A 22770-nucleotide genomic window follows, 5' to 3' on the forward strand; every position below is an offset into this window, starting at 1 on the left:
AAGTGGGCTTCCATAACCAGTCATAACCTTTCCATCTTTGCCTCCAGGTGTTTGATCAGGAACTGGATGCACTGGAAATTGAGACAGTACAAAAGGAGACAATCCACCCCCGAAAGTCCTATAAGATGAACTCTTCCTGTGCAGATATCCTGCTCTTTGCCTCCTATAAGTGGAATGTCTCCCGGCCTTCATTGCTGGCAGACTCTAAGTAAGTGCCTTACGACCCAGCCCTAGGCATCTAAGAAGCTTAGTTTTACTATTCTAGCAGCACTGCTTTAGAAATTGTCCCTGGCTGCCTTTCTTTCTAATTTGAAACAAGTTCTACCCCCTGATTCTGTCAACACCCTCAGCCAGGTCTCCTAATTCTCTGGTGGGTCTTGCTGATCTGGAACAGGCAGAGGGGTTGGTTTTGAGATTTAGACATAGTGATTGAGAGTTCTTGTGGTTCTGGGGATATTGGTTGTGCCAGTGTCTTCCTGGAAGCCTAGACTCCTGACCCCTTTCCACCCTCAGGGATGTGATGGACAGCACCACCACTCAGAAGTATTGGATTGACATCCAGTTGCGCTGGGGGGACTATGATTCCCATGACATTGAGCGCTATGCCCGGGCCAAGTTCTTGGACTACACCACAGACAACATGAGTATCTACCCTTCACCCACAGGTGTGCTCATTGCCATCGACCTGGCCTATAACCTGCATAGGTAAGTTGAGGCTCAGAAGCATGTATTGATATTTTTCATCAGCCCCACACTTTATTGTATTTATTTATTTATTTTAATTTTTATTTATTTTTTTAAAGATTTATTTATTTTTGGGCGCGTCGGGTCTTAGTCACAGCACGCAGGATCTTTGTTGAGGCGTGCAGGATCTTTTGTTGCGGCACACGGGCTCTTCGTTGTAGCACGCGGGTTTCTCTCTAGTTGTGATGTGCGGGTTTTCTCTAGTTGTAGCGCGCAGGTTCTAGAGTTCGTGGGCTCTGTAGTTGTGGCGTGTGGGCTCTGTAGTTTGCAGCACGCAGGCTCTCTAGTTGAGGTTCGATGATGAAGATGGCCCCATTGAGAGGCTTGGTGGTCAAGTTCCCTTCGAAGGTCTAAGGAATGAGTTGAGAGCTCAGTAGTTGTGGCGCACGGGCTTAGACGCCCCGTAGCATGTGGGATCTTAGTTCCTGGACCAGGGATCGAACCCGCATCCCCTGCATTGTAAGGTGGATTCTTTACCACTGGACCACCAGGAAGTCCCTTAATTTTTATTTTACATTGGAGTATAGTTGATTTACAATGTTGTGTTAGTTTCAGGTGTACAGCAAAGTGATTTAGTTATATGTATACATATATATATTGGTTTTAGGATACTTTTCCCATATAGGTTATTACAGAGTATTGAGTAGAGTTCCCTGTGCTATATATACAGTAGGTCCTTGTTGATTATCTACTTTATATATAGTAGTATGTATACGTTAATCTCAGCCTCCTAATTTATCCCTCCCCGCTGCCCCATACTTTAATATACACATGTTTTTTTAGTTTGCCCAGGTGAGGTGAGGTTGGCCGTTTCCTCCACTGGGGTCACTGACTCTTTCTTCCCTGCCTCTACGTACGTGAGCAGGCACTCATTCTCAACCTGGCCAACAGCCTTTTCTTCCTCTGTAGAGTCGCAGTTTGCCTTGTTCCTGGGCCTGCCAGCCTGGTCTTAACCTTTCTTGCCTCTTCCACCCTCACAGTGCCTATGGAAACTGGTTCCCTGGCAGCAAGCCCCTCATACAGCAGGCCATGGCCAAGATCATGAAGGCAAACCCTGCCTTGTATGTGTTACGTGAACGGATCCGTAAAGGGCTGCAGCTTTATTCATCTGAGCCCACTGAGCCCTATCTGTCCTCTCAGAACTATGGTGAGCTCTTTTCCAACCAGATTATCTGGTTTGTGGATGACACGAATGTCTACAGAGTGACTATCCATAAGGTGAGAGTTAGATGCAGCGTGTGGGTGTGGGGCTCTGTATATGCCTGTGGGAGGGCAGCCGGGCAGGTGTGTGCATATTGGGAGGAAGGCGGGCTGGTTGTGTCTAGACTGTGCTAACTGATGTCATCATTCCTTAGACCTTTGAAGGGAACCTGACCACCAAGCCCATCAATGGGGCCATCTTCATCTTCAACCCACGCACAGGGCAGCTGTTTCTCAAGATAATTCACACATCTGTGTGGGCTGGACAGAAGCGTTTGGGGCAGGTGAGCATGTTAAAGGGTGGAGAGGCTGTAGAACCTTGCTGCTTCTTACTCTTTGGTATGTGGGGGGTGTGTATGTGACAGAGAGAATCTCGGGTTTCTCTCTTTGTAAGATTGAGGACATCTCATTTAAACTTTTTTCCTGAATTACTTAACTTGGGAAGTGTTCTTCTATAAGAGGTCCAAGAATATTTGAGGTCTTTCATTACCTACGAGCTGGCGTCTCTGCTTCCTGAATCTCCCGTCTCTAACCTATCTTGAAGAGGGCTATGAAAAATCATCTTTCTAAAGGGAACAAGCACTCTTAAAATGTCATTTTCACCAAATCTCTTCTCCTCCTCAAAGCCTTTGGTAGCCCCTTTCTTTTTGCTGAATTAACTTTTTGGTTTCCTAGATACTTAATATCTGGTTGGCCTGTAACCTGTCCAGCCACAGTTCCTCTTCCTCTGTAGCACGTTTCCTCTGGCAGTCAGTCCAGGATCCTGGTATCCCAAACCCTGATGAGCATCTCCACCTCTGTGGCTTTGCTTTATAGGTCTTTGCTTCTAGAATGAACTCTTCTCTTCTGTTAATCACTGTCTTACTCATCCCTTAAGACTTCTTTCTTTGTGCAGCTTTTTATGACCTTTAGCCTTAATTTCTTTTGTCCCTGACATAGCGTGTATATAATCAAATACTAGCTTGTGGCATTGTGTGAGCTTTGTCTGGCCAGCTAGGTTGAAACACCCTTTGGGGCAAGGCCATTGGACGTTTTTTCTGTACCTCTGAAGTACCTAACATTCAATAGCAGTGTGCGATAGAAACATAGTCTAATCGTTTTAAGACTAGGATTTTTTGTTCTAGTTGACCTGGGAGGGTGGGGACTCAGTTTCCATGTTCTTCTCTCTTGCTTTTTAGTTGGCTAAGTGGAAGACCGCTGAGGAGGTGGCTGCCCTGATCCGATCTCTGCCAGTGGAGGAGCAGCCCAAGCAGATCATTGTCACCAGGAAAGGCATGCTCGATCCATTGGAGGTGAGAGGTGGTGAATGAGGTAGAAGGAACGAGGGCTGAGGCCTGCTGGTTCTGTTTCTAAACTTGGACTTGATCTTGTCTCAGGTGCACTTGCTGGACTTCCCCAATATTGTGATCAAAGGATCAGAGCTCCAGCTCCCCTTCCAGGCTTGTCTCAAGGTGGAAAAGTTTGGGGATCTCATCCTTAAAGCCACTGAGCCGCAGATGGTTCTCTTTAACCTCTATGATGACTGGCTCAAGACTATCTCATCTTACACGGTATGAAGCCACCTCACGAGGAGGGAGGGTCACTCTAAGAGGAGTGGGTTTGGGGTCACAAGAAGGTCCTGTGCCTTAGCTTTTCCCACAGGCTTCTTATGGGGCCATTTTCACATCTTCAGCCTGTGCATGGGCCAGTGACTCTGCATATCAGGTTGACTCATGGTGAGGGGAGCACCGTAGGGTTTGAGATGGGTTCTTGGGTCTCCTGAAAGGATAGGATGGAGGAGAGGGGAAGAACATCAAGTAGCTGACCTCCTCCCATGCTGCCACATCTCTCCCCAGGCTTTCTCCCGCCTCATCCTGATTCTGCGTGCCCTGCATGTGAACAACGACCGGGCGAAGGTGATCCTGAAGCCAGACAAGACTACGATCACAGAACCACACCACATCTGGCCCACTCTGACTGACGAGGAGTGGATCAAGGTGGAGGTGCAGCTCAAGGACCTTATCTTGGCTGACTATGGCAAGAAAAACAAGTGAGCAGTGGTGGGGATACAGATGAGAGATCCAAAAAGGGTAAAATGGGTGGCTCAGTATATGCCTTCTGGGTTTTTTGCAACATTTTAAGCTCTCAGAAGTTTCTCAAGAAATTGTCCTGGAGATGCCTATAGAGGAGAGGTAGGTAGGCAGTGTCTTCAGATGGTGTAGGAAGTGTCCACGTCTCAGGGCTCGGGCTGACACTTGGGCGCTATTCCTCAGCAGAGGCACTGTTGCCATTTTGAACGGGGCATTTCCTTACTGTCCATACATTGCAGGAAGTCCTAACATCCCAGACCCCCAGGTACCACAGCTAATAACACACACACACACACACCTTCCTTCTCTCTCCTTCCCTGTCATTGTGGCAACCAAAAATGTTCACCGAGTAAGGGTGCGGACACACCAACTGTGATTGAGAACTTGTTCTAGGATTTCCGTTTTTGAGAGTTTTTCCGGTTCCAGGGCACTTTTTGTTGAGGAAAAGTGGGAGGTATGAATGCTGAGCAGGTTTGAGCATGGCTGAAAGGTGTACAGGCACAGGGCCAGCCTGGGATGTGACAAATCTTATCCGTATTAGTGTATTTCCACTTCACACTTCAAGTGTCACTTGAAGATTATCTGGGGTCAGAGTATGGGCTCTCCTGTCCCACCAAGTTACACCTTGCCATTGGGGCGTAAGTGACCAAGGGGAAGGGATCCTTGTGGTGTGACCCACACTGTCCCCACAGCGTGAATGTGGCATCACTGACACAATCAGAAATTCGAGATATCATCCTGGGTATGGAGATCTCGGCACCATCACAGCAGCGGCAGCAGATAGCTGAGATTGAGAAGCAGACCAAGGAACAGTCACAGCTGACTGCAACCCAGACTCGTACTGTCAACAAGCATGGTGACGAAATCATCACCTCTACCACCAGCAACTATGAGACCCAGACTTTCTCATCTAAGACTGAATGGAGGGTCAGGTAGTATAAGGGGCAAGAGGGGTAGGGATGGAAAGGCCTACTGATGCTACCTGAGGTGCTTGAGTTGAGAAATGCCAACATTCCCTACCTGTTCTTAGGGCCATTTCTGCCGCCAACCTGCACCTAAGGACCAATCACATCTATGTTTCATCTGATGACATCAAGGAGACTGGTTATACCTATATTCTTCCCAAGAATGTGCTTAAGAAGTTTATCTGCATATCTGACCTTCGGGCCCAAGTGAGTATGTTTGTTCAACTAGGCCACAGTGTGTGCCAGGCATTTTATGTGCCTAAAACTCACCTGAGATTTCCTGGAACTGGAGGTGCTGGTTTTGAAATTGATAGATGAGTAAATATACAAGGATAGCCAAAACAGGGAGGAGGGTTTCGGCCCCCACCAGATACCAGAACATTATAAAGCTGTGGCAATTGAGAAATGATGTATTATTGGCCTAGAAGTTATTGGAAGAGGATATATAGTCAGAAACAGATTCATGTGTATATAATAAATTTGTTGTATCACTTGAGGATCCCACTTCATCTGTGGGATTAAGCGTGCCTTACGATACTGAAACAGTCAGCAAAAGGAGGCTTGATTCCTGCCTCATAGCACTTACAGAAGTCAAATCCAGGTGGAGTACAAATCTGAACGTAAAATACTAAACTGTAGTAGAGTATTAGAAGAAAATGTTTATCATCTTAAAGTTAGGATAACCTTCTTAAACACAAAGCCATCATCAAAATTAGTAACTTGTGCGTGACAAAGGGTACCACAAAAGACAAACTAAAAACAGGAAGGAAATATTTGCGTAACTCTAAGATATAGTGGGTTTGGATCTAGAATAGGGAATTCTCAGAAGTTGATTTTTATAAAAGATAACTGTAGAAGAATGGGCAAAGGAGTATGAAGGTAGTTCAGAAAAGGAACTAAAGGTGGAAAATATATGAAAAGATGGTCAGCTTTACTAGTAATCAGGGAGAATCATATTTTATAAAATACCGATCTGTGGCCTCAGTTTGGTGAATTTGAAGATTGTTAGTATCCTGTGTTGGGTGAGTTTATAGGAACACAAGTTTTCTTACTTTGTTCATGACAATGTAAAATTTAAAGTACTGCCGAGTGCTGATTTTATAGATGTGTTCAGTTTGTGGAAATGCATGAGCTCTGTGCTTGTGTGCTCATTTGTTTATGGACACTGTACTTAAATACTTAACTAATCAACTGGGGAATGTGTGAGCAGTGCCGATTCCTGGACCCCACCCAAGAGATTCTGATGCGATAAGTCTGAGATGAGGTCCGCGTTTAGCATTTTGAATAAGCACCCCCAGGCGTTTTTGATGCAGGAGATTCTGACCACATTTTGAGAAACTCTGTCCTTGTTCTTGGAGAAGGGAATTAAACACAGGGCTGACAGCCCCAAATCTAGGCTGGTACTAAGAATCTCTTTGGTTCTTGACCCCCTTGTCTCCAGATTGCAGGGTACCTCTATGGGGTGAGCCCACCAGATAACCCCCAGGTGAAGGAGATCCGCTGCATCGTGATGGTACCACAGTGGGGCACTCACCAGACTGTGCACCTGCCTGGCCAGCTGCCTCAGCATGAGTACCTCAAGGTTAGCGGGGGTGTGGGAGAACCGGGGCTTTCTGCTCTCAAGGTGGTGGAGGGAAGGCAGGGGTGTTACTCTCACGGGTGGGATTCCTGTCTGCAGATGGGGCTGTAAATAGCTTTTCACTGCTCTACCCACAGGAGATGGAACCCTTAGGTTGGATCCACACTCAGCCCAATGAATCCCCCCAGCTGTCACCCCAGGATGTCACCACCCATGCCAAGATCATGGCTGACAACCCATCTTGGGATGGCGAGAAGACCATTATCATCACCTGCAGGTGGGGTTGGGCCGCCTTGGGAGGAAGTATGATGGGGCAGGCATTGTAGGCCAGGGCCCAGGAATGGTGGCCTGAGCGCTGACTCTGTCCTCACTCCTCTTGCAGCTTCACACCAGGCTCCTGCACCCTGACAGCCTACAAGCTGACCCCCAGTGGCTATGAATGGGGCCGCCAGAACACAGACAAGGGCAACAACCCCAAGGGCTACCTACCCTCGCACTACGAGAGGGTCCAGATGCTACTGTCAGACCGCTTCCTTGGCTTCTTTATGGTCCCTGCCCAGTCCTCATGGAACTACAACTTTATGGGTATGTGAGGCAGGGTGTGGGGTGGTGGCGGGGCACACAGGAAGGTGGGGTTGGGGTTCGGCCATCACCCTTTAGCACTTGGGGCCGGACTCTGGTTTGGAGATGGCCCAGGACCCAGCAGGGTGAGGCAGGTGGACCTTGTCAACACTGGCCCTTTCCTTCTACTCCAAGGTGTTCGGCATGATCCCAACATGAAGTATGAGCTGCAGCTGGCAAACCCCAAAGAGTTCTACCACGAGGTGCACAGACCTTCCCACTTCCTCAACTTTGCTCTCCTGCAGGAGGGCGAGGTCTACTCTGCGGACCGAGAGGACCTCTATGCCTAGTTGTCTCCTCACCTCCTGCTTCAGACTCCCCAGAGGCCAGAGCCTTTTACCCTCACAGACAAGCTGGTGACATTCAGCAGCTTGGCCCCTTTTTCCTCTTGTTTTGTGCTTATGTTGTTGACCTCGTGGTGACTTGTAATTCTGAACAAAGTATAATAAATTTTGTATAAATAGGAGTTTTTGAGGTTTTTTTTTTCCCTCAGCTCAAATTCTGGTTGTAAGGATGGCAGAGGCCAGACTTGTTCACAGCAAGCTGCTGGACTGATCCTTGAGGCCCCCCTGATATTCAAGAGCTATGGGGGTAAATATACTCTAAACTCAGAGAACTGAAGGGGACTTGGGCCTTCACACTCCTGCTGCCATGATGACATTTGCCAATTTCCCTCCAAAATACTTGGAAACACTCACCGCTTTTCAGCATCTCTTGGAGCAGTCTGCAGCTGTGGTGCCCAGCCTAGCCCTTTAAGCTTTGTGTCACTCTCAGTCTGTCTTGGAAACAGGCACATGGCTGGACAGTTGGCTGCCTCTGGTTGAGGCCAGTGACAGCTCTCCTACCTCTCACCTCTCGCCTGGAGAGTTGGCAGCCAAGTCAGGCCCCATGACTCCAGACACAGGGGTGGAGCCTGGTGTGGGCACTGGGGGGAGGGCTTGACGAAAGTGACCACTTACAGCCCTGAGCCTCAGCTCCTGGACACCTGGCTGGAAGTTGGCTGTCCTGCTTCCTGTGACCTTGGGGGCTTGAACAGGACAGGGAGCAGGGCACTGAGACTCTACTTCCCCAGCCTTTTTCCCTTAATCCCTCCTTCCTTGTCGCTTCTACCCCGCCCTCTACCGTCCTAAACTGCTTCCTGGGCCAGGACTGGTTGGCCTTTTCCTTCCCCAGTTGTGGGGAGGAGGGTGTCGCAGCCCTAGTCGCCTTCGGGGGACATGGAGCCCAGGAGGGTGGGGCCTGGGGCGCACTGCTGGGGGCCTCGGGTGGCCGCGGGGTCGGGGACGGCTGCGGAGCTCGTGTACTACCTAGCGGGGGCCTTGGGCACTGAGCTGAAGGAGCTGGCGCGCCGCTTCGGGCCGGAGGCGGCAGCCGGGCTCGTGCCGCTGGTGGTGCAGGCGCTGGAGCTCCTGGAAAAGGCGGCCGTGGGGCCCGCCCCGGACTCGGTGAGTCATAGCGCCCTCCCTTAGCCGCCCGCGGGCTGGCGGGCCCCGGCCCTGACGGCGCGGCCTCTCCAGCTGCAGGTATCCGCGCAGCAGGCCGAACTCGAGCTGCGGCGGCTGCGGGAGGAGAACGAGCGCCTCTGCAAAGAGTTGCGCTCTGGGCCACAGGGTGAGTGCGGGCCTGCCGGGGCCCGGGGGCCGGGAGGCTCAGGGCCTCTCCCCGCGGGCCGCCGCTGAGAACGCCCCTTCCTCAGAGGAGCGCGCTCTGCTGCGTCAGCTCAAGGAGGTGACCGACCGCCAGCGGGATGAACTCCGGGCGCACAACCGCGACCTGCGGCAGCGCAGCCAGGAGACGGAGGCGGTGAGGGCAGGGCGGGGCGACGTGCGGGGGCGGGGCTCTCCCGGCCCTCCGGCGCCCCGCCCACCAGCCCCCTTTGCTCCGCCCACAGTTGCAGGAGCAGCTGCAGCGCCTCCTGCTGGTGAATGCGGAGTTGCGGCACAAGCTGGCCGCAGTACAAACCCAGTTGCGCGCCGCGCGGGACCGCGAGAGCGAATCAGAGCGGCGCCGCGAAGCGACCTTGGAGCCCGCGGCAGAGCAGGCGCAGGGCCAGGCCGCGGCGCCCGGGTGCGAGCAGAGGCAGGAGCCCGAGACGGCAGCCGCGGGCACAGGAGCCCCGGGGACCCATGAGGACCGGGTGAGTGCCGGATGAGGTCAGGGACCGGTCCGGCACTCGGGAAAGGTTTGCTGTGCTGCGTAGTTAGGGCCACCGGGAAGTTGGAAGGTGGCACGAGTGTGCGCCCCCAGCCGGCTTCCGCCCCCAGTCTCAGCCAGAGCACCGGTCTGGCATCTATTGTAGCGCCCTGGCCTCCCAAGTGTCCCTGCCAGTCACCCTCTAGCGTCCCTCTACAGCCGAGGCGCCCCCCTGACCAAGCCTGTCCTTCCGCAGGTGGATGCGCTGCCGCCGCCAGGACGCCCCCCCAAGGTAGGGCAGTGCGGCTTCAGTCGAGAGGAGGTTGAACAGATCCTTCAGGAGAGGAATGAGCTCAAAGCCAACGTGTTCCTGCTGAAGGAGGAGTTGGCCTACTTCCAGCGGTGAGGGCGCAGGACAGGGGTCGGGAGGCTCGGGGGCACCACTTGCACCTGTTCCCAGGCCTCGGTTCACCCTCCTCATTCTTTGGGTCATCGATATAGCCACGCTGTCGTGTGCCGGGCACTGGAGGACGAGAATCACAAAGCCCCTGCCCTCCTGGAACTTCTTCCACATGGGGTGGGCCATTGCAAAGGGTCACAGCAGCCATCAAGGAAGTATTCCTAGGAGGGGTGACATCTAAACTAAGGTCGGGGGGTTAGCAAGGCAGAGTGTTTCCAAAAGGGGGAACAACATGCACAGGTACTTGGGACGAGACCTACTCTTGGCATCCCCACTGCTTTTTCTCTGCCCCTCCCTCTCCTCTGTAGGGAGCTGCTCACAGACCACCGGGTCCCTGGGCTTCTGCTCGAAGCCATGAAGGTGGCTATCAGGAAGCAACGAAAGAAGATCAAGGCCAAGATGTTAGGGACCCCAGAGGAAGCAGAGAGCAGGTAAGTCCCTGCCTCCATTCCCACTGAGCCTGGTCACCTTCTGAGCCTGTTGCCTCAGACTGTACCTGTCACCCCAATCTAGTCACACCTTGAGCCTGTCACCTAGCTTAGTCACTTCTAGAACCTAACCTGGCCTGGTCACCCCCTGAGCCTGCCGTCCTGAGCGCACCACCCTTCTCTCTGGATCGCACTGCTCCCACCTGCCATGCTCCCCGTACATCCTGCTGAAGAAACCTGCTAATTCTGCTTCTCCACAGTCAGTTTTCGGTTTCTTGTCTTGGCTGCATCTGTTTGTTCTCAGATGGGTAAGGCTGTATCTGCAGTCTTGTCAGGGGCCTGCTGTGTGTCAGGCTAGAAAATAAAAGCCTCAAGAGGGCACTTCCCTGGCGGTCCAATGGTTAAGACTCCGTGCTTCCACTGCAGGGGGCACAGGTTCGATCCCTGGTCGGGGAACTAAGATCCCGCATGCCGTGGGGCACGGCCAAAAAGAAAAAAAATCCTCTAGTTGTCCTCCGTCTCCCCTGCTTTTCCTTCTCTCCAGCTTTGGGGGCCCTGAAGTCACTTTGTCCTCCCCTGCCTGCTCCTGGGGGCTGCACAGAAGGCTGAACATAGCTGGAGTCCTGCTGTCCCTCAGGGCCTTGACAAATGACCCTCACAACTCCTCTCTCCTCTGCCTCAGTGACGATGAGGATGGCTCATGGCTCCTGCTCTCCAGGGATAAGGGAGACCACCTTCAGCCCCCACCCCCTGAGTCCAGAATACAGAGTTTGTATGTTGGGGGAAGAGGAAGGACAAATGTGGTGGGAGTGGAGGGACCCCACCTTTCCCGCTCCACTGCTGCTCACCCAGCTGCCCTGAGCTCTGAGCATGCCCGTCCCCTCCCGCTCCTCTGGTGGCCCCTTGACCTCCCCCTGCCTCATGCTGCCCTTTCGTCCTCTTGAGGCCCCTTTTTACAGCAACCCCTGCCTTCGGCCCCTATCCTTGACCTCCCTGGCATCCAGGCTCAGAGCACCTCTTGGCTCTCCCCGCAGCTTGGGCCTGTGGTATCGGGGTGAAACCGAGGCCCCTGAAGCGGAGGCCGGCATTGCGGCTACCAGCGAGGTACGGGGAGGAGAGGAGGCTCCACAGCCACCGCACTTGGAGCCTGTGGGCAGCCTGACAGCCCCCAACTCCTGACCGGCCCTGCTCTGCTCTCGATGAATATCTTCATCTGGGGTCCCAGCTGCCCCAGAGGCCTGACTTCGGAGTCTGTCTGGGGGTGGATGTGTGACCTCAAATGAGGACAGGGCTCCCTCCTTCCCTGCCCTCCCCAGGCTCTTTTCTAACCCTGGCCTGAGCCGGGGTATGACGGGGAGCTCAACCTACCTTCCTTCCTGTATCTCTGTGCCAAGCCTCCAGGGCCAGATAAAAGTGCTGCTTCTGAGAGTTTCAGTTTCCCCATCCATGAAATGGAGAGTTGACTACCTCCCTCCCAGGTGTTTGTACGGATGGCCTAAGCTAATGTAATAAAGCAACTGCCCGTGATACCCAGAAACTGCTCCATGTCTGTCTGTCAGTGGTCTGCCCCTGCCCAGCTCTGCCAGGAAGTTCCCCTTGGTTGTCACTGGCTGGGGAGGCTTCTCCCAGCGCGGACCTCCAGTGGGGAGCGTGACCTAGTGGATATCCATGGCTCACCCCCTCGCCTATCCCAGTACCCGGAACTTACAGCCTCATCTTCCTGCCCCCTCCAGACTGAGACCAGCCCCTGAAGCCCCCGCTCAGCCCTCGCCATTGGCCTTCCTTTTCCTTTCAGTACTCTGGTGTCTGGTCCTCTCTGCGCCTGCCCACCCTCTCAGGGAGGTGCCTCATGGCAGCCCGCCCCTCCGGCCTGGTTTCCTCAGGAAAAGCCTTGGGAGGAAGCAGGGAGGGGGTTGGGAGCTGTGGGGGCCAGAATAACCCAAGCCCTCCCACTGCACTGGCCGCCATGGGGCTGGGGCTCCTCTTTCCTCTACTGCTGCTCTGGACTCGGGGGACCCAGGGGTCTGAGCTGGACCCCAATGGGCGGCACGTCTGCATGGCCAGCAGGTGGGTCTTCTGGGGGTCTGATGGGGGGGAGGAGGACACGAGGAAAGAGGGGCTAAAGCGAGAGGGGCGCGGGGACAGCCTGGAGGGTGGTGGGTAGTGGGGGCAGATGGTGGGATGGCCAGGGACAGAGCAGGAAGGGGTCGGGGACACGGGGGCTGTGACTCTTGGCCAGGCCTGCCCGATGGGGCTGAGGCAGCACCCCATGTCTCAGAGGGACAGTGATCCACCTGCAGAGCCAGGCTGCCCCCCGGCTGACCCCTCTCTGCCCCACAGCCCCTCTGCTGAGCTCCAGTGCTGCCCAGGCTGGAGGCAGAAAGATCGAGAATGCACCACCCGTGAGTAGCCAGGATGCACCCCCCACCGGAGGAGAAGGGAGGACAGAGCCCAGTGACCCTTCCTTCCTAGCCTCCTGGGGTCTGTTTGCCCTCCTGAGCCCTAGAGCTGGGGTCCGTGCTGTGACCCAGCCCCCCAGCCCTGGGGAAGCAGCTCTTGAGGGGGGCAGGCCACTGGGAGTCAGTGAGAGGGGCAGAGTGTCCCCTGGCCGCACCCCAGGCCTTCCAACCTGGGTGGGGTGTTTTTCAGCCATCTGCGAGGGGCTGGACGTCTGCCGGGAAGACGAGGTATGTGTGAAACCAGGCCTCTGTCGATGCAAACCTGGATTCTTCGGGGCCCGGTGCAACTCCCGTGAGTCCTGAGTCTCTCCTGAAGGATGAGGTTGCCGGGCAGGACTTGGGGAGAGGGGAGGCAAAGCATGTAGGAATGTAATCTTAGAACAGCAGGGCCAGAATCCCCTCCAAGCTTCGCTGAGGAAACTGAGGTCGAGACAGGAAGTGACGCACTCTAAGGGGATGTCCTGAGTCATCTGGTTTTTATCCCATCCACAGAGCCCTCCCACAGGTTCAGTTCTGGGCCATTCATCTTCCCTTTCAACTTCCGGAAAGATGCTGTGGATCGCCGTTAACTGCAGAATGGATGCATTCTCGGTCTCCCCCGCATACACCGTGTGCACGTGTGCAGGGCGACTGGAATGTCCTCCCTCTCTGGCAGGAAGTGGCGCATGGGAGAGGGGTTGGTGGGCAGTTTAGCCAGAGGGCAGCCTGGCTAGGAGTCAGGGTTGAGAGGAGACACTGGGCGGAATGTGGCTTCTTCTTCGACCCGGGCGGGCAGCATCCAGGCGGGGGAAGACACAGTGGGGGAACCCAATGAGAGGGAGGAGGGGCATGAATGAAGGCACACCCACTTCTGTGTGACTCTGGGCAAGGCCCTTTGCCACTCGTGATCTTTAAGTGTGTTCTGGAATGTGGAAGTGGGAGGCTGGGCCAGTGGTAAGGATTTGTGTAGTTCAGAGTCTGGGGCAGGAAGTAAGCTGTGCCCCAAGAGGACAGGCTGTACCCGGCTCTTGGAGGGCGAGCCCGGCCGCCCGCCTTCCTCGTGGAAGGGGGCGCAGGGCGAGGATCCGTGGTGCCTGACCCTGAGCCCGTTGACCCCTTTCCCTTCCCCCCACCCCGCAGGCTGCCCGGGCCAGTACTGGGGCCCCGACTGCCGGGAGAACTGCGCCTGCCACCCGCACGGCCAGTGCGAGCCGGCCACGGGCGTGTGCCACTGCCAATCCGACCGCTGGGGCGACCGCTGCGAGTTCCCGTGCGCCTGCGGCCCCCACGGGCGTTGCAACCCCGAGACCGGCGCGTGCCGCTGCGAGCCCGGCTGGTGGTCGCCCACGTGCCGCCGCCCGTGCCAGTGCAACCCGGCGGCGGCGCGCTGCGATCAGGCCACCGGCTCCTGCCTGTGCGAGCCGGGCTGGTGGGGCCGCCGCTGCAGCTTCCGCTGCGCCTGCCACGGCTCGCCGTGCGCGCAGGAGTCGGGCCGCTGCGCCTGCCGGCCGGGCTGGTGGGGCTCCGAGTGCCGGCAGCCTTGCGAGTGCGTGCGCGGTCGCTGCAGCGCCGCCTCCGGCCTGTGCACATGCCCGCCCGGCTTCCGCGGCGCGCGCTGCGAGCTGCCCTGCCCCGCAGGCCGCTACGGGCTGCAGTGCCGCGACAGGTGAGCCGGGGCAACGGGAGATGCGGGAGAGAAGGGAGGGAGGAGGGCGTGAGAAGGAAGGGGAGAGAACGAACGGGAGGGAAAGGGGATGAGCCGGGGGCGCAGGGAGAATGTTGCGCAGAAACAGACAAGGATGAGGTGAAAGGGGGAAAAGAGACGCTCGACGCCCTAAAGTCCAGCCTCGCCCACCACTTTCATCCGCTTACTGTTAAACAAAATACTACTACTAGCAAGCCGTAGAAACAGATAAAGAATCAACATTGTGGCAAAAGGATTGCAAGGTCCCTCTGAAACTCAATGGCTTTCAAACTTTGACTAGTTCCACCCACAGTAAGAGATGTTTTACCTCCTATCATATATAATATATGATGCGATATATATTAACTGAAGTAAAAACTTAACCAGACAACACACGTATGTACACCGAAATGTTTTCTATTCTCTCTCTCTCTCTCTTTTTTAATACTGGTCGGGATCTGCTAAATTGATTTTATGAACTCCCTTCCTCACCCTACTAATGAGTCTGATCCAAGCATGTGATCCCAGATAATTAAGTCTCTGGAGGGAAAAACTTCAAGTAAGGATCAATGAGATATTAAGATAAGATAAACCTTATTGGAAAAGTTGCTAAAAGAGTAGATCCTAAGAGTTCTCATCACAAGGAAAAAAACTTTTTTTTTCATTTCTTGGTATCCGTATGAGATAATGGGTGTTAAGTAAACTTTTCGTGGTGATCGTGTCACAGTATTTATGTGAGGAGGTCATTATGCTGCACACCTGAAACTTATACAGTGCTGTATGTCAATTATAACTCAATAAAACTGGAAAAAATGTAAGATAAAATTCTAGTGGTGAAAACAGACACTTTATGCGTTTTCATAATGCATAAAATTGCATAGAGGATACACTACTGAGGACTGCTCATGCCAGACCTCCGAGATGGCATGGGTGGAATGGAGGAAGGGGAAAAGGGGAGGAGGGGAACACTGGGCAGAAGGGAAGCAGAGGTTGAGGTCGTAACTTGGCTTCCCTGGCTGGGCTGGGAGCTCCTGGTGACCCTGGGACCCAAGGGAGGATGGGGCTCAGTACCAGGGGTTAGGAAAGGGCTGGAAACCTACTAGAGCCCACAGAGATAGTCTGCCCGGCCTCTTTGTTGTACAACATGGGGCAACTGAGGCTCAAACCCGCCTGAGTGACCCAGCTGGCACCGGGAGGCCCTCCGGCCCCTGGAGGCCTGGGTGGGTGCCTCATCCATCCACCTCCTAGTGCTGCGTGTACCCTTTCTCTTCCCAGCTGTGGCCACTGCAAGCAGCATGAGCCATGCTCTGCAGACACAGGCAGCTGCAAGTCCTGCGAGCCGGGCTGGAATGGGACTCAGTGCCACGAGCCCTGCCCTCCTGGCACCTTTGGCGAGAGCTGCAGGCAGCAGTGCCCCCACTGCCGGCTTGGGGAGGCCTGCCAGCCAGACACCGGGCACTGTCGACATTGTGACCCTGGCTGGCTGGGGCCCAGGTGAGGAGACCAGCCTGCTCAGGGTGAGGGTATACCTTCCTTCTAGATCCTCACCCCAGTGGCTCCCTCAGGGAGAGCTGCCCCTCCCGCAAGGCATACATTCACACAGCCCTGGGGGCCCGCCTCCTGGGGAAGACTGAGGTGGGAGAGATGGGTGCTAATGGGGCCCTGGGCAGTTTTCCTCCAGCTCCCCCACCCCTCAGGTTTCCCGCCCTCTCCTCGTCCAGGGATCTGTAATCTGTCACCTACTGGGTCTGGCCTCAAATTCAAGGCCCTGTTTGCACCTGAGCTTCACTGCTGAAAAGTAGACAACTGGGTCTCTGAATCTACAAGTGTGGGCAGATGGGTGAGGCCCCTCTGTGGGGTTCAGCCCTGCCCTGCTCCCCATTCTGAGTCTTGCCTCACCTCAGGTGTGAAGACCCCTGCCCGATTGGCACCTTTGGGGAGGGTTGTGGCTCTACCTGCCCCACCTGCGTCCAGGGGGCCTGTGATGCTGTGACTGGGGAGTGTGTCTGCGACGCCGGCTACTGGGGGCCCAGGTGAGGACTGGGGCCCTGGAAGGAGGCAGGGGCCTAGGTCAGGCCTCTGTGCAATCTGCTTCCCAAACTTCCCTTCCTGGGCTTCTCCATCTCCCAGATTCCCACCCCGCATCCTCATAACTAAGAAGTTATTCCTCTTGTTGTGGGGTCTGCTTCTTCCAAAGGAGGGTCAGAGTGATGCTTAATCTAAAAGGCCTGCTCCTGTACTAGAAGCTACTTAGGAGGAGGGCGCCAAACCCCACTGTTGTTTTCCTAAGGTCTTCAGGTGGTAAAAACATAATCAGTGTCACTATCTCCAATGTCAGGTTTTTCCCACCTGTAGGATAGAATGTAGTATCAACTGGAAGAGACCTCATTTTATAGAGGAGAGGACTGAGGCCCAGAGAGTTAGGGGCAGGGCTGGGGATGGCTCAGACCTCCAAACCCTGAGGAAGTGTCTCTGGATTCCATTGGCATCTTGCTTATTTCACATTAGTGCCAGGTGGGCAAGGGATGAGGATCATGAGAGGTGGGCCCTGACTGTGGCTTACACCCTGGGGGGCCTGGGAGCCAGGGGGCAGTTTGTGGGTGGTCTCTCTGGAAGATGGGCTTAGGGGCTAAGGGATTCTTCCAAACACTGCCAGGCGTGCTGAGAATGTGGCTGAGAGGTCAGAGGACTCTGCGTGGGCATCATCCAGGGAAGTCTGTGTGGCAGGGGGTGGGAAGCAGTGCCCGGAAATCTACCCTCCCCTGTCCCCTGCCCACCTCCATGCCTTCTCACCCAGCCTTCAGCCTGTCTCTCCTGTCACCCCAAAGCTGCAACACTTCGTGCCCATCTGGCTTCCATGGAAACAACTGCTCTGTTCCCTGCGAATGTCCAGAGGGAAACTGCCACCCTGTCTCTGGGGCCTGCCAGCTGGGTAAGGTGGAAAGAAGGATACAGGGAGAAGTAACCAGGGAAAGAGTGGCCCTTTACATGGGCTCTGGGGCCTCATCTCTTGCCAGAGAGGCTGGGCCCTCTTCAGAGATGTTCTCTTTACTTGAAATCTGTATGGGTGCTTTGGGGCCCCCGAAGATGTGACAGAGCCTCTGTCCCCTGGGAAACCAGGCTAGCACCCAGGAAATGAGCGGACAGGGCTGGACACTCGGATGTCTCATCAGGCCCGAGAACTGAGGGCAAGAGTTTGCGGAACAGGCCGTGGACCATCGGGAGAGGACAGGCCAGTGGGGAGGCTGCCTGGAGGAGGGGGCCTCCAGGCTGAGCAGAGTCTACATCTCTTAGAAGAGCAGGAGGGACCCACAGGTGGAAGGTTCCCAGAATCTCCCCAGAGTAGGCAATTCAGAGCTAGAGATGAGACGTGATGTACGGGAGACAAGATGGCCCTGAATAGTTGCCCGTCCCTGGCTCTCCCTAGGATCTCATAGTCAGGATGCCGCCCTCATTGCGGGCATTCTTGTGCCTCTGCTGCTTCTCCTCCTGGCCATCGCCTGCTGTGCCTGCTGCTGCTGGGCTGCCCGGTTGGACCCCAAGGACAGGTGAACCCTGGCCCCTTCCTTCCCAATTCCACAGCTCAGGACATGGGTGGAAGCAAGGTGGCATCTGGTTTCCTTTCAGGGGTGGGGATGGGCTGGCCTTGTCACACACGTAGGTCAGAGGTAACGAGAGCTGGCAGTGGCTGTGGCCTGGAGACACCAGGTCAGCCATCTGCCCTCCTCAGAAGCCTTCAGTGGGGGAGGTTCTGAGTCACGCGTGAGCAGGGGGCCCCGGGCACCAGGATGGCAGAAGGCAGAAGCAATGGGACAGCTCTGGGCAGGGAGGGGAAGAGACCAGGCCTCAGAAGGGAGAGTGCCATAAAAGCCTGAGCAGTGGTTTAGCAGAGAATGTGGCTTTTCGAGAAAAGGAGAGGCGAGGAGGGATTTGGGCTTGCGGGCTGCTGTGGGGAAGCGAGGAATATTCCTTGCACAGAGCTTTGTTCCTTTACAAAGTCTGTTCGTACTTCTCAGCTCCTTGGAGGCTCACAGCAGCATGGAGGTTTGGAGCAGGGCACGTGGGGGCAGGAGGATTAGCGTTCTCAATTCCCAGGAGGACACAGGCCCAAGGTGACCCAGCTAGTCACTGGCACGCGCAGAGCCCGTGGCCGGTTCTCTGGACTCTTTGTTTTGTCCTGTGTGCTCTTATTAGTTCACGCACTACCCCTTGATCACGTCCCCCTCTGTGCTGTGGGGCATCCTCAGACCAGCAGACCCAGTAGCCTCCCCGCAACCCCGGGGCATAGAGCCTGGAGGTGGGGAGAAGCCCCTCACAGGAAGACCAGGACATGTGCACAGACTGTCTGAGGAATGGTAATGAGTGAAGCTGTCACTTCCAGCTTCGGGGCGGGGACAAGAGTGGACTTCCTGGAGGTGGTGCCACTTCCAGAAAGGTAGGTGAGCTGGGCTCAGCTGGGATGACAATAACACACTGCTGCATTTTGGGGCAGCCCCACCAGGTAGCTGGTGCTGTGCTGGGTCCTGAAAAAAGTTCTGATAGATAGCAGTTGTCCCCATTTTACGGATGAGGAAGCTGAGGCCCAGAGAGGCAGAGTCTGAGCCACAGTAGCTACCTCGTGACTCTGGAACCACGCTGCCCTCCACGACAGGCCCAGATCTCAGGGTCAGTAGTTTGGACTTTACTCTGTAGTCATAGAGAGTCACTGAAGTAGACACAGTCACTCTGTCACACGAATCCTGGGACCAGAATGGTCCTGGCCCTTTTCTGCTGCCCCCGCCCCACCCCAACCGGGGTCTCCCTCACTGACGACGCTCCTGTGCCCTCAGGCCAGCGAGAGATGGAACCGCTATGTCCAGGATGAAGCTGCAGGTCTGGGGGGCACTGACCTCCAGCCTGGGCTCTGCACTGCCCTGCGGTTCCCTCAGCAGCCACAAGCTTCCCTGGGTGACAGGTAAGTGGGTGCTGGGGGTCAGGGGCGGCAAGGGGACAGGGCTTCCCCTGGGGCTCTGCGCCTGACCTAGAGCCTCCCCCTCCCGCCTCAGTCTCGCACCATGATCCGGAGATCCCCTTCAACCATAGCTTCATCGAGCCGCCCTCGGCGGGCTGGGCCTCGGACGACTCCTTCTCTACTGATCCCGAGTCTGGAGAAGAGGACGAGGGTCCTGCCTACTGCGTGCCGCCCCAAGAAGGTAGCCCCCAAACAGCCCACTCAGCCCCTGAGCAGCCCTGCTCATCACAGCCTCTCCTTTATTCCTTCAGCAAACGTGTATCAAGCGCCCGTTCCATGCCCTTCACAGTTCCTGGCAGTGGGATGCAGTAAAGAACAACATAGATTCCTGTCCTCCCCAAGCCTGTAGTCTGGTGGGCAGTAATCAGACACATGTGGGACAGAGTGACACATGCTCTCATGGGGGACATGCAAGTCGGGGCTCAGAATCCAGCCACGTGAGGGATGACTGGAGTCAGGGAAGATGTCTCGGTGTTAGTGGTATTGGAGCTGAGCCTGGCAGAATCAGTAGCAATTAGCCAAGGGAAAGTTAGGGAGAGTTGGGAATGATGTTTCAGGAAGAGCGAACAGTATACCCAAAGGCCCAGAGGTAAGAGGGGCATGGCCATGTGGCACTGAAGGAGCTTTAGCATGGTTAGAGTGTGACATTAGTGCAAAGTAGGAGGGGGTGGTGAGGAAAGAGGGTAGAAGCAGTAGCATCTGCTGAATAGGCCCTGCCCCTGCCTCTCTGCATCCTCACCCTCTCCCTTGCCCCATCTGGGGGGCCCCCCAGAAGATGCTGAGCTGGGTAAGCAGGATGGATTGGGGTAGCCAGCCCAGCTTTGGCCAAGCTCTTCTGTCTCCTTTGCCAGGGACGGTCCCTGTTGCCCAAGCAGAGTCACAAGAGGCCAGCCTGGCCGGAGGTCCCTTCCCTCCCCCTGAGGACGCCTCCACGCCGTTTGCCATCCCGCGCACTTCCAGCCTAGCTCGGGCCAAGCGGCCGTCGGTCTCCTTTGCTGAAGGCACCAAGTTTGCACCACAGAGTTGCCGAGGCTCGGGGGAGCTCTCCAGCCCTCTCCGTAAGCCCAAGAGGCTCTCCCGGGGGGGCCAGCCAGGTCCTGAAAGCCAGGAGGCCGAGGAGTCCACAGGCCCAGAGCAAGCAGAAATGAACGGGGCCCCTCCTGGTGCCGCCAGCCCCAGGGATTCAGCCATTGGCCGCCGCCGGCTCCCACTTAGTGGCCGGACAGTGGCTGAACGTGTGGAAGCCATCGAGGGCAGTGTCCAGGAGAGTGCAGGCTCTGTGACCACAATCTACATGCTGGCAGGGACACCCCGGGGATCTGAGGGCCCCGTCCGGTCTGTCCTCCGCCGTTTTGGTAGCTTCCAGAAAGGCCAGGCAGAGCCCAAGGTCAAGAGTGCCATCCCCAAGCCTCCACGCCGGGCCCTGAGTCGGAACCAGGGCAGCCCCGGGCTGGCCTGTGGCTCTGCCAATCAGAGCTCCAGCTCAGCCCCAAGTGAGGAGCTGACTGGGGCCTTGGAGTCTGCAGGGACTGGGCCAGAGGAAGTGGCCAGTGGGCTAGGGGATGGCATCAAGAGCTCAGGGAGGGGCCAGGAGCTGGTCCCTGAGGGTGGTCCCCTAGAACAGGATCCCCAGAAGCTGGCTGACGAGGAAGGGCAGGAGGAGCCCCAGTATGAGAATGTCGTACTCATCTCTGGGCCACCAGAGCCCTGAGGACCTTGAATTTCGTGAGTGGGAAGACTGTGGATGGTGCTTAGGCATCCGAACTGCCCCAAATTAGATTGTGTTTTGTGCTGGGAAAAGATCCCAGGGCCAGGAAAGACACACTGGAGCCCCTGCGCTTCCACCGGGACGTGTCAGAGCTGGAGGCCAGTTGGCTCTGGCCCTGGCCGTGCTCTGGGAGTCAGTCTGGAAGGCCTGGGCAGAGACCCCACAGGATGGGGTCAGGAAGGGGAAAGAGATGGCTGCAGGGACTTTTCCTCTGTTGTCCTGTACTCTGTTTGCCCCCAAAGGCTATTCTTTCCTTCATTTGCAAAACATTTTTCTGAAATGGGAAACAACCTAAATGTTTGATGCTAAAAGATTAATTAAAGAGCTATTCCTTATGAAAGGTTCCTAAACAACCATAATAAATCAGGTTGTGTAAGAATATTTAATATGGGAGCATGTTCACACTATCCTGCTACGTGTAAAAAGTAAGTTTTCTTTTTACAAATTTCATTCCTTTTGGCCTCAGAATATATGTTTAGAGTTCTTCCATTTTGTGTTTATTTTGTGACTGTTTTACAGACTTTTTAAAAAAAGATGTATGTGCATAAAAAAGATTTGAGGGAAAGGCATCAAATGGCATTTTTCTCTGGGAGATGAGATTGTGGCAGATATTTATTTTCTTCTTAAATTTTTGAATAATTTGCAAATTTTCTACAGTAAACGTTCTTTTTACTTTTCTCACTAGGTTGAATATTTAAAATTATAATAGGCAATATTCTTCATTAAAAATAAAAAGTACTAACATTATAGACATGTCTAGAGTAAAAATGAGATTTCTCTTCTCCCCAGAGGATTCTGGGGGATGAGGGAGGGGCCAGACTTAATTTTCACGGAATGCCTGTTGGTCTAGTTCTGAGTACTCCCCTTACATACTTGTATTAGCCAGTCAGGAAATAAAGAGCAAGTCCCTCTGTCCCAGTGTGCAGAGAATCTCATGAACAGTTTAGATGATTCCTTTCAAATGTTTTTCTGTGCGCGTGAAAACAAAAGAACATACTGTTCTGCAATTTGCCTTTTTACTTAACAGTATAACCTGGCTATCTTTTGATGTCAGTAAATATAAAGCTACCTCTTTTTATAAAAAATGGCTGCATGGGATTCCATCATGTGGAAATAATACAGGTTATTTAAACCATCCCCTGCCTATGGGGATGTGGGTTGTTTCTAATCGTTTTGATACAATAAGTGATGCAGTGGACAACATTGGTCTACATTTCCTTTTGCATCAGTGCTAGGTTTTCTGTAGCAGAGCTTCCTGGAGGTGGAATTGCTGGGTTATGGGGTAAGAAAATTAAACATTTGAGTATTTGCTCCAATTGGCCCTCCAAAAAAAGTTGAATGGCTTTGTGTTCTCATAAATTATGTTGGCATCTATTTCCCCACACCCAATCTGATAGGTTAAAAGAGATATCTCATTATTTTAGCACGCACAAAATATAACTAAAGTAATAACATTTTAAATTCTTAAAAAGTTAAACTCTTTGTACAGACAGATAAAAGTTTTGGGGTTTTTTTTGGCCGTGCCAAGCAGCTTATGGGATCTTAGTTCCCCAACCAGGGGTTGAACCTGAGTCCTCAGCAGTGAGAGCACAGAGTCCTAACCAGTGGACAGCCAGGGAATTCCCCAGATAAAAGTTTTTTGTTTGTGGGGTTTCTGTTGTTGTTAAGTA

At 54.3% G+C, this 22770-nt stretch overlaps 3 protein-coding genes across 6 annotated transcripts in view; all 3 read left to right on the forward strand.

Annotated features, from left to right (window-relative positions):
- The window catches only part of PRPF8 (pre-mRNA processing factor 8), a 35436-nt gene extending 27792 nt beyond the window's left edge, over positions 1 to 7644 (forward strand). Inside the window, exons 31-43 of the mRNA XM_007183799.2 lie at positions 48 to 208; positions 514 to 705; positions 1725 to 1962; positions 2100 to 2228; positions 3123 to 3236; positions 3321 to 3494; positions 3780 to 3973; positions 4706 to 4945; positions 5044 to 5185; positions 6420 to 6560; positions 6695 to 6834; positions 6940 to 7142; positions 7314 to 7644. Of these exons, the coding sequence (XP_007183861.1) occupies positions 48 to 208; positions 514 to 705; positions 1725 to 1962; positions 2100 to 2228; positions 3123 to 3236; positions 3321 to 3494; positions 3780 to 3973; positions 4706 to 4945; positions 5044 to 5185; positions 6420 to 6560; positions 6695 to 6834; positions 6940 to 7142; positions 7314 to 7468 (2223 nt within the window). The 3' untranslated portion in view covers positions 7469 to 7644. The remainder of the gene's footprint in view (positions 1 to 47; positions 209 to 513; positions 706 to 1724; positions 1963 to 2099; positions 2229 to 3122; positions 3237 to 3320; positions 3495 to 3779; positions 3974 to 4705; positions 4946 to 5043; positions 5186 to 6419; positions 6561 to 6694; positions 6835 to 6939; positions 7143 to 7313) is intronic.
- Positions 7645 to 8155: 511 nt separating this feature from the next.
- RILP (Rab interacting lysosomal protein) lies at positions 8156 to 11736 on the forward strand. Of its 2 annotated transcripts, XM_007183803.2 has the most exons (8): positions 8156 to 8623; positions 8696 to 8789; positions 8875 to 8981; positions 9070 to 9315; positions 9568 to 9713; positions 10080 to 10202; positions 10882 to 10971; positions 11234 to 11736. In XM_007183803.2, exons 1-8 carry the CDS (start codon positions 8396 to 8398, stop codon positions 11376 to 11378), a joined length of 1179 nt encoding a protein of 392 aa, XP_007183865.2. In that variant the 5' UTR covers positions 8156 to 8395; the 3' UTR covers positions 11379 to 11736. The 2 variants fall into 2 exon arrangements, with proteins under 2 accessions (XP_007183865.2, XP_007183867.2); XM_007183805.2 differs by lacking the exons at positions 8696 to 8789; positions 8875 to 8981.
- Positions 11737 to 11792: 56 nt separating this feature from the next.
- SCARF1 (scavenger receptor class F member 1) lies at positions 11793 to 22203 on the forward strand. Of its 3 annotated transcripts, none has more exons than XM_057536543.1 (11): positions 11793 to 12266; positions 12540 to 12601; positions 12849 to 12950; positions 13778 to 14303; positions 15597 to 15815; positions 16226 to 16354; positions 17150 to 17253; positions 17749 to 17869; positions 19151 to 19275; positions 19367 to 19513; positions 20184 to 22203. In XM_057536543.1, exons 1-11 carry the CDS (start codon positions 12049 to 12051, stop codon positions 21041 to 21043), a joined length of 2613 nt encoding a protein of 870 aa, XP_057392526.1. In that variant the 5' UTR covers positions 11793 to 12048; the 3' UTR covers positions 21044 to 22203. The 3 variants fall into 3 exon arrangements, with proteins under 3 accessions (XP_057392526.1, XP_057392528.1, XP_057392527.1); XM_057536545.1 differs by having other exon boundaries at positions 19404 to 19513; positions 20184 to 20297; XM_057536544.1 differs by lacking the exons at positions 11793 to 12266; positions 12540 to 12601 and having other exon boundaries at positions 12871 to 13334.
- Positions 22204 to 22770: the final 567 nt, after the last annotated feature.

The sequence above is a fragment of the Balaenoptera acutorostrata genome, chromosome 20, assembly GCF_949987535.1.
Source record: "Balaenoptera acutorostrata chromosome 20, mBalAcu1.1, whole genome shotgun sequence".
NCBI lineage: Eukaryota > Metazoa > Chordata > Mammalia > Artiodactyla > Balaenopteridae > Balaenoptera > Balaenoptera acutorostrata.

What these genes read in the sequence shown, in the direction of transcription:
- RILP (XM_007183803.2), top strand. Translation starts at nt 8,396, where the DNA reads ATGGAGCCCAGGAGGGTGGGGCCTGGGGCGCACTGCTGGGGGCCTCGG. An exon ending in GTTGCGCTCTGGGCCACAGG is followed by an intron (nt 8,790 to 8,874) that starts GTGAGTGCGGGC and finishes CCCCTTCCTCAG; the next exon opens with AGGAGCGCGCTCTGCTGCGT. An exon ending in CGGGGACCCATGAGGACCGG is followed by an intron (nt 9,316 to 9,567) that starts GTGAGTGCCGGA and finishes GTCCTTCCGCAG; the next exon opens with GTGGATGCGCTGCCGCCGCC.
- SCARF1 (XM_057536543.1), top strand. Translation starts at nt 12,049, where the DNA reads ATGGCAGCCCGCCCCTCCGGCCTGGTTTCCTCAGGAAAAGCCTTGGGA. An exon ending in CGGGGCCCGGTGCAACTCCC is followed by an intron (nt 12,951 to 13,777) that starts GTGAGTCCTGAG and finishes CCCACCCCGCAG; the next exon opens with GCTGCCCGGGCCAGTACTGG. An exon ending in CGGTTGGACCCCAAGGACAG is followed by an intron (nt 17,870 to 19,150) that starts GTGAACCCTGGC and finishes CTGTGCCCTCAG; the next exon opens with GCCAGCGAGAGATGGAACCG.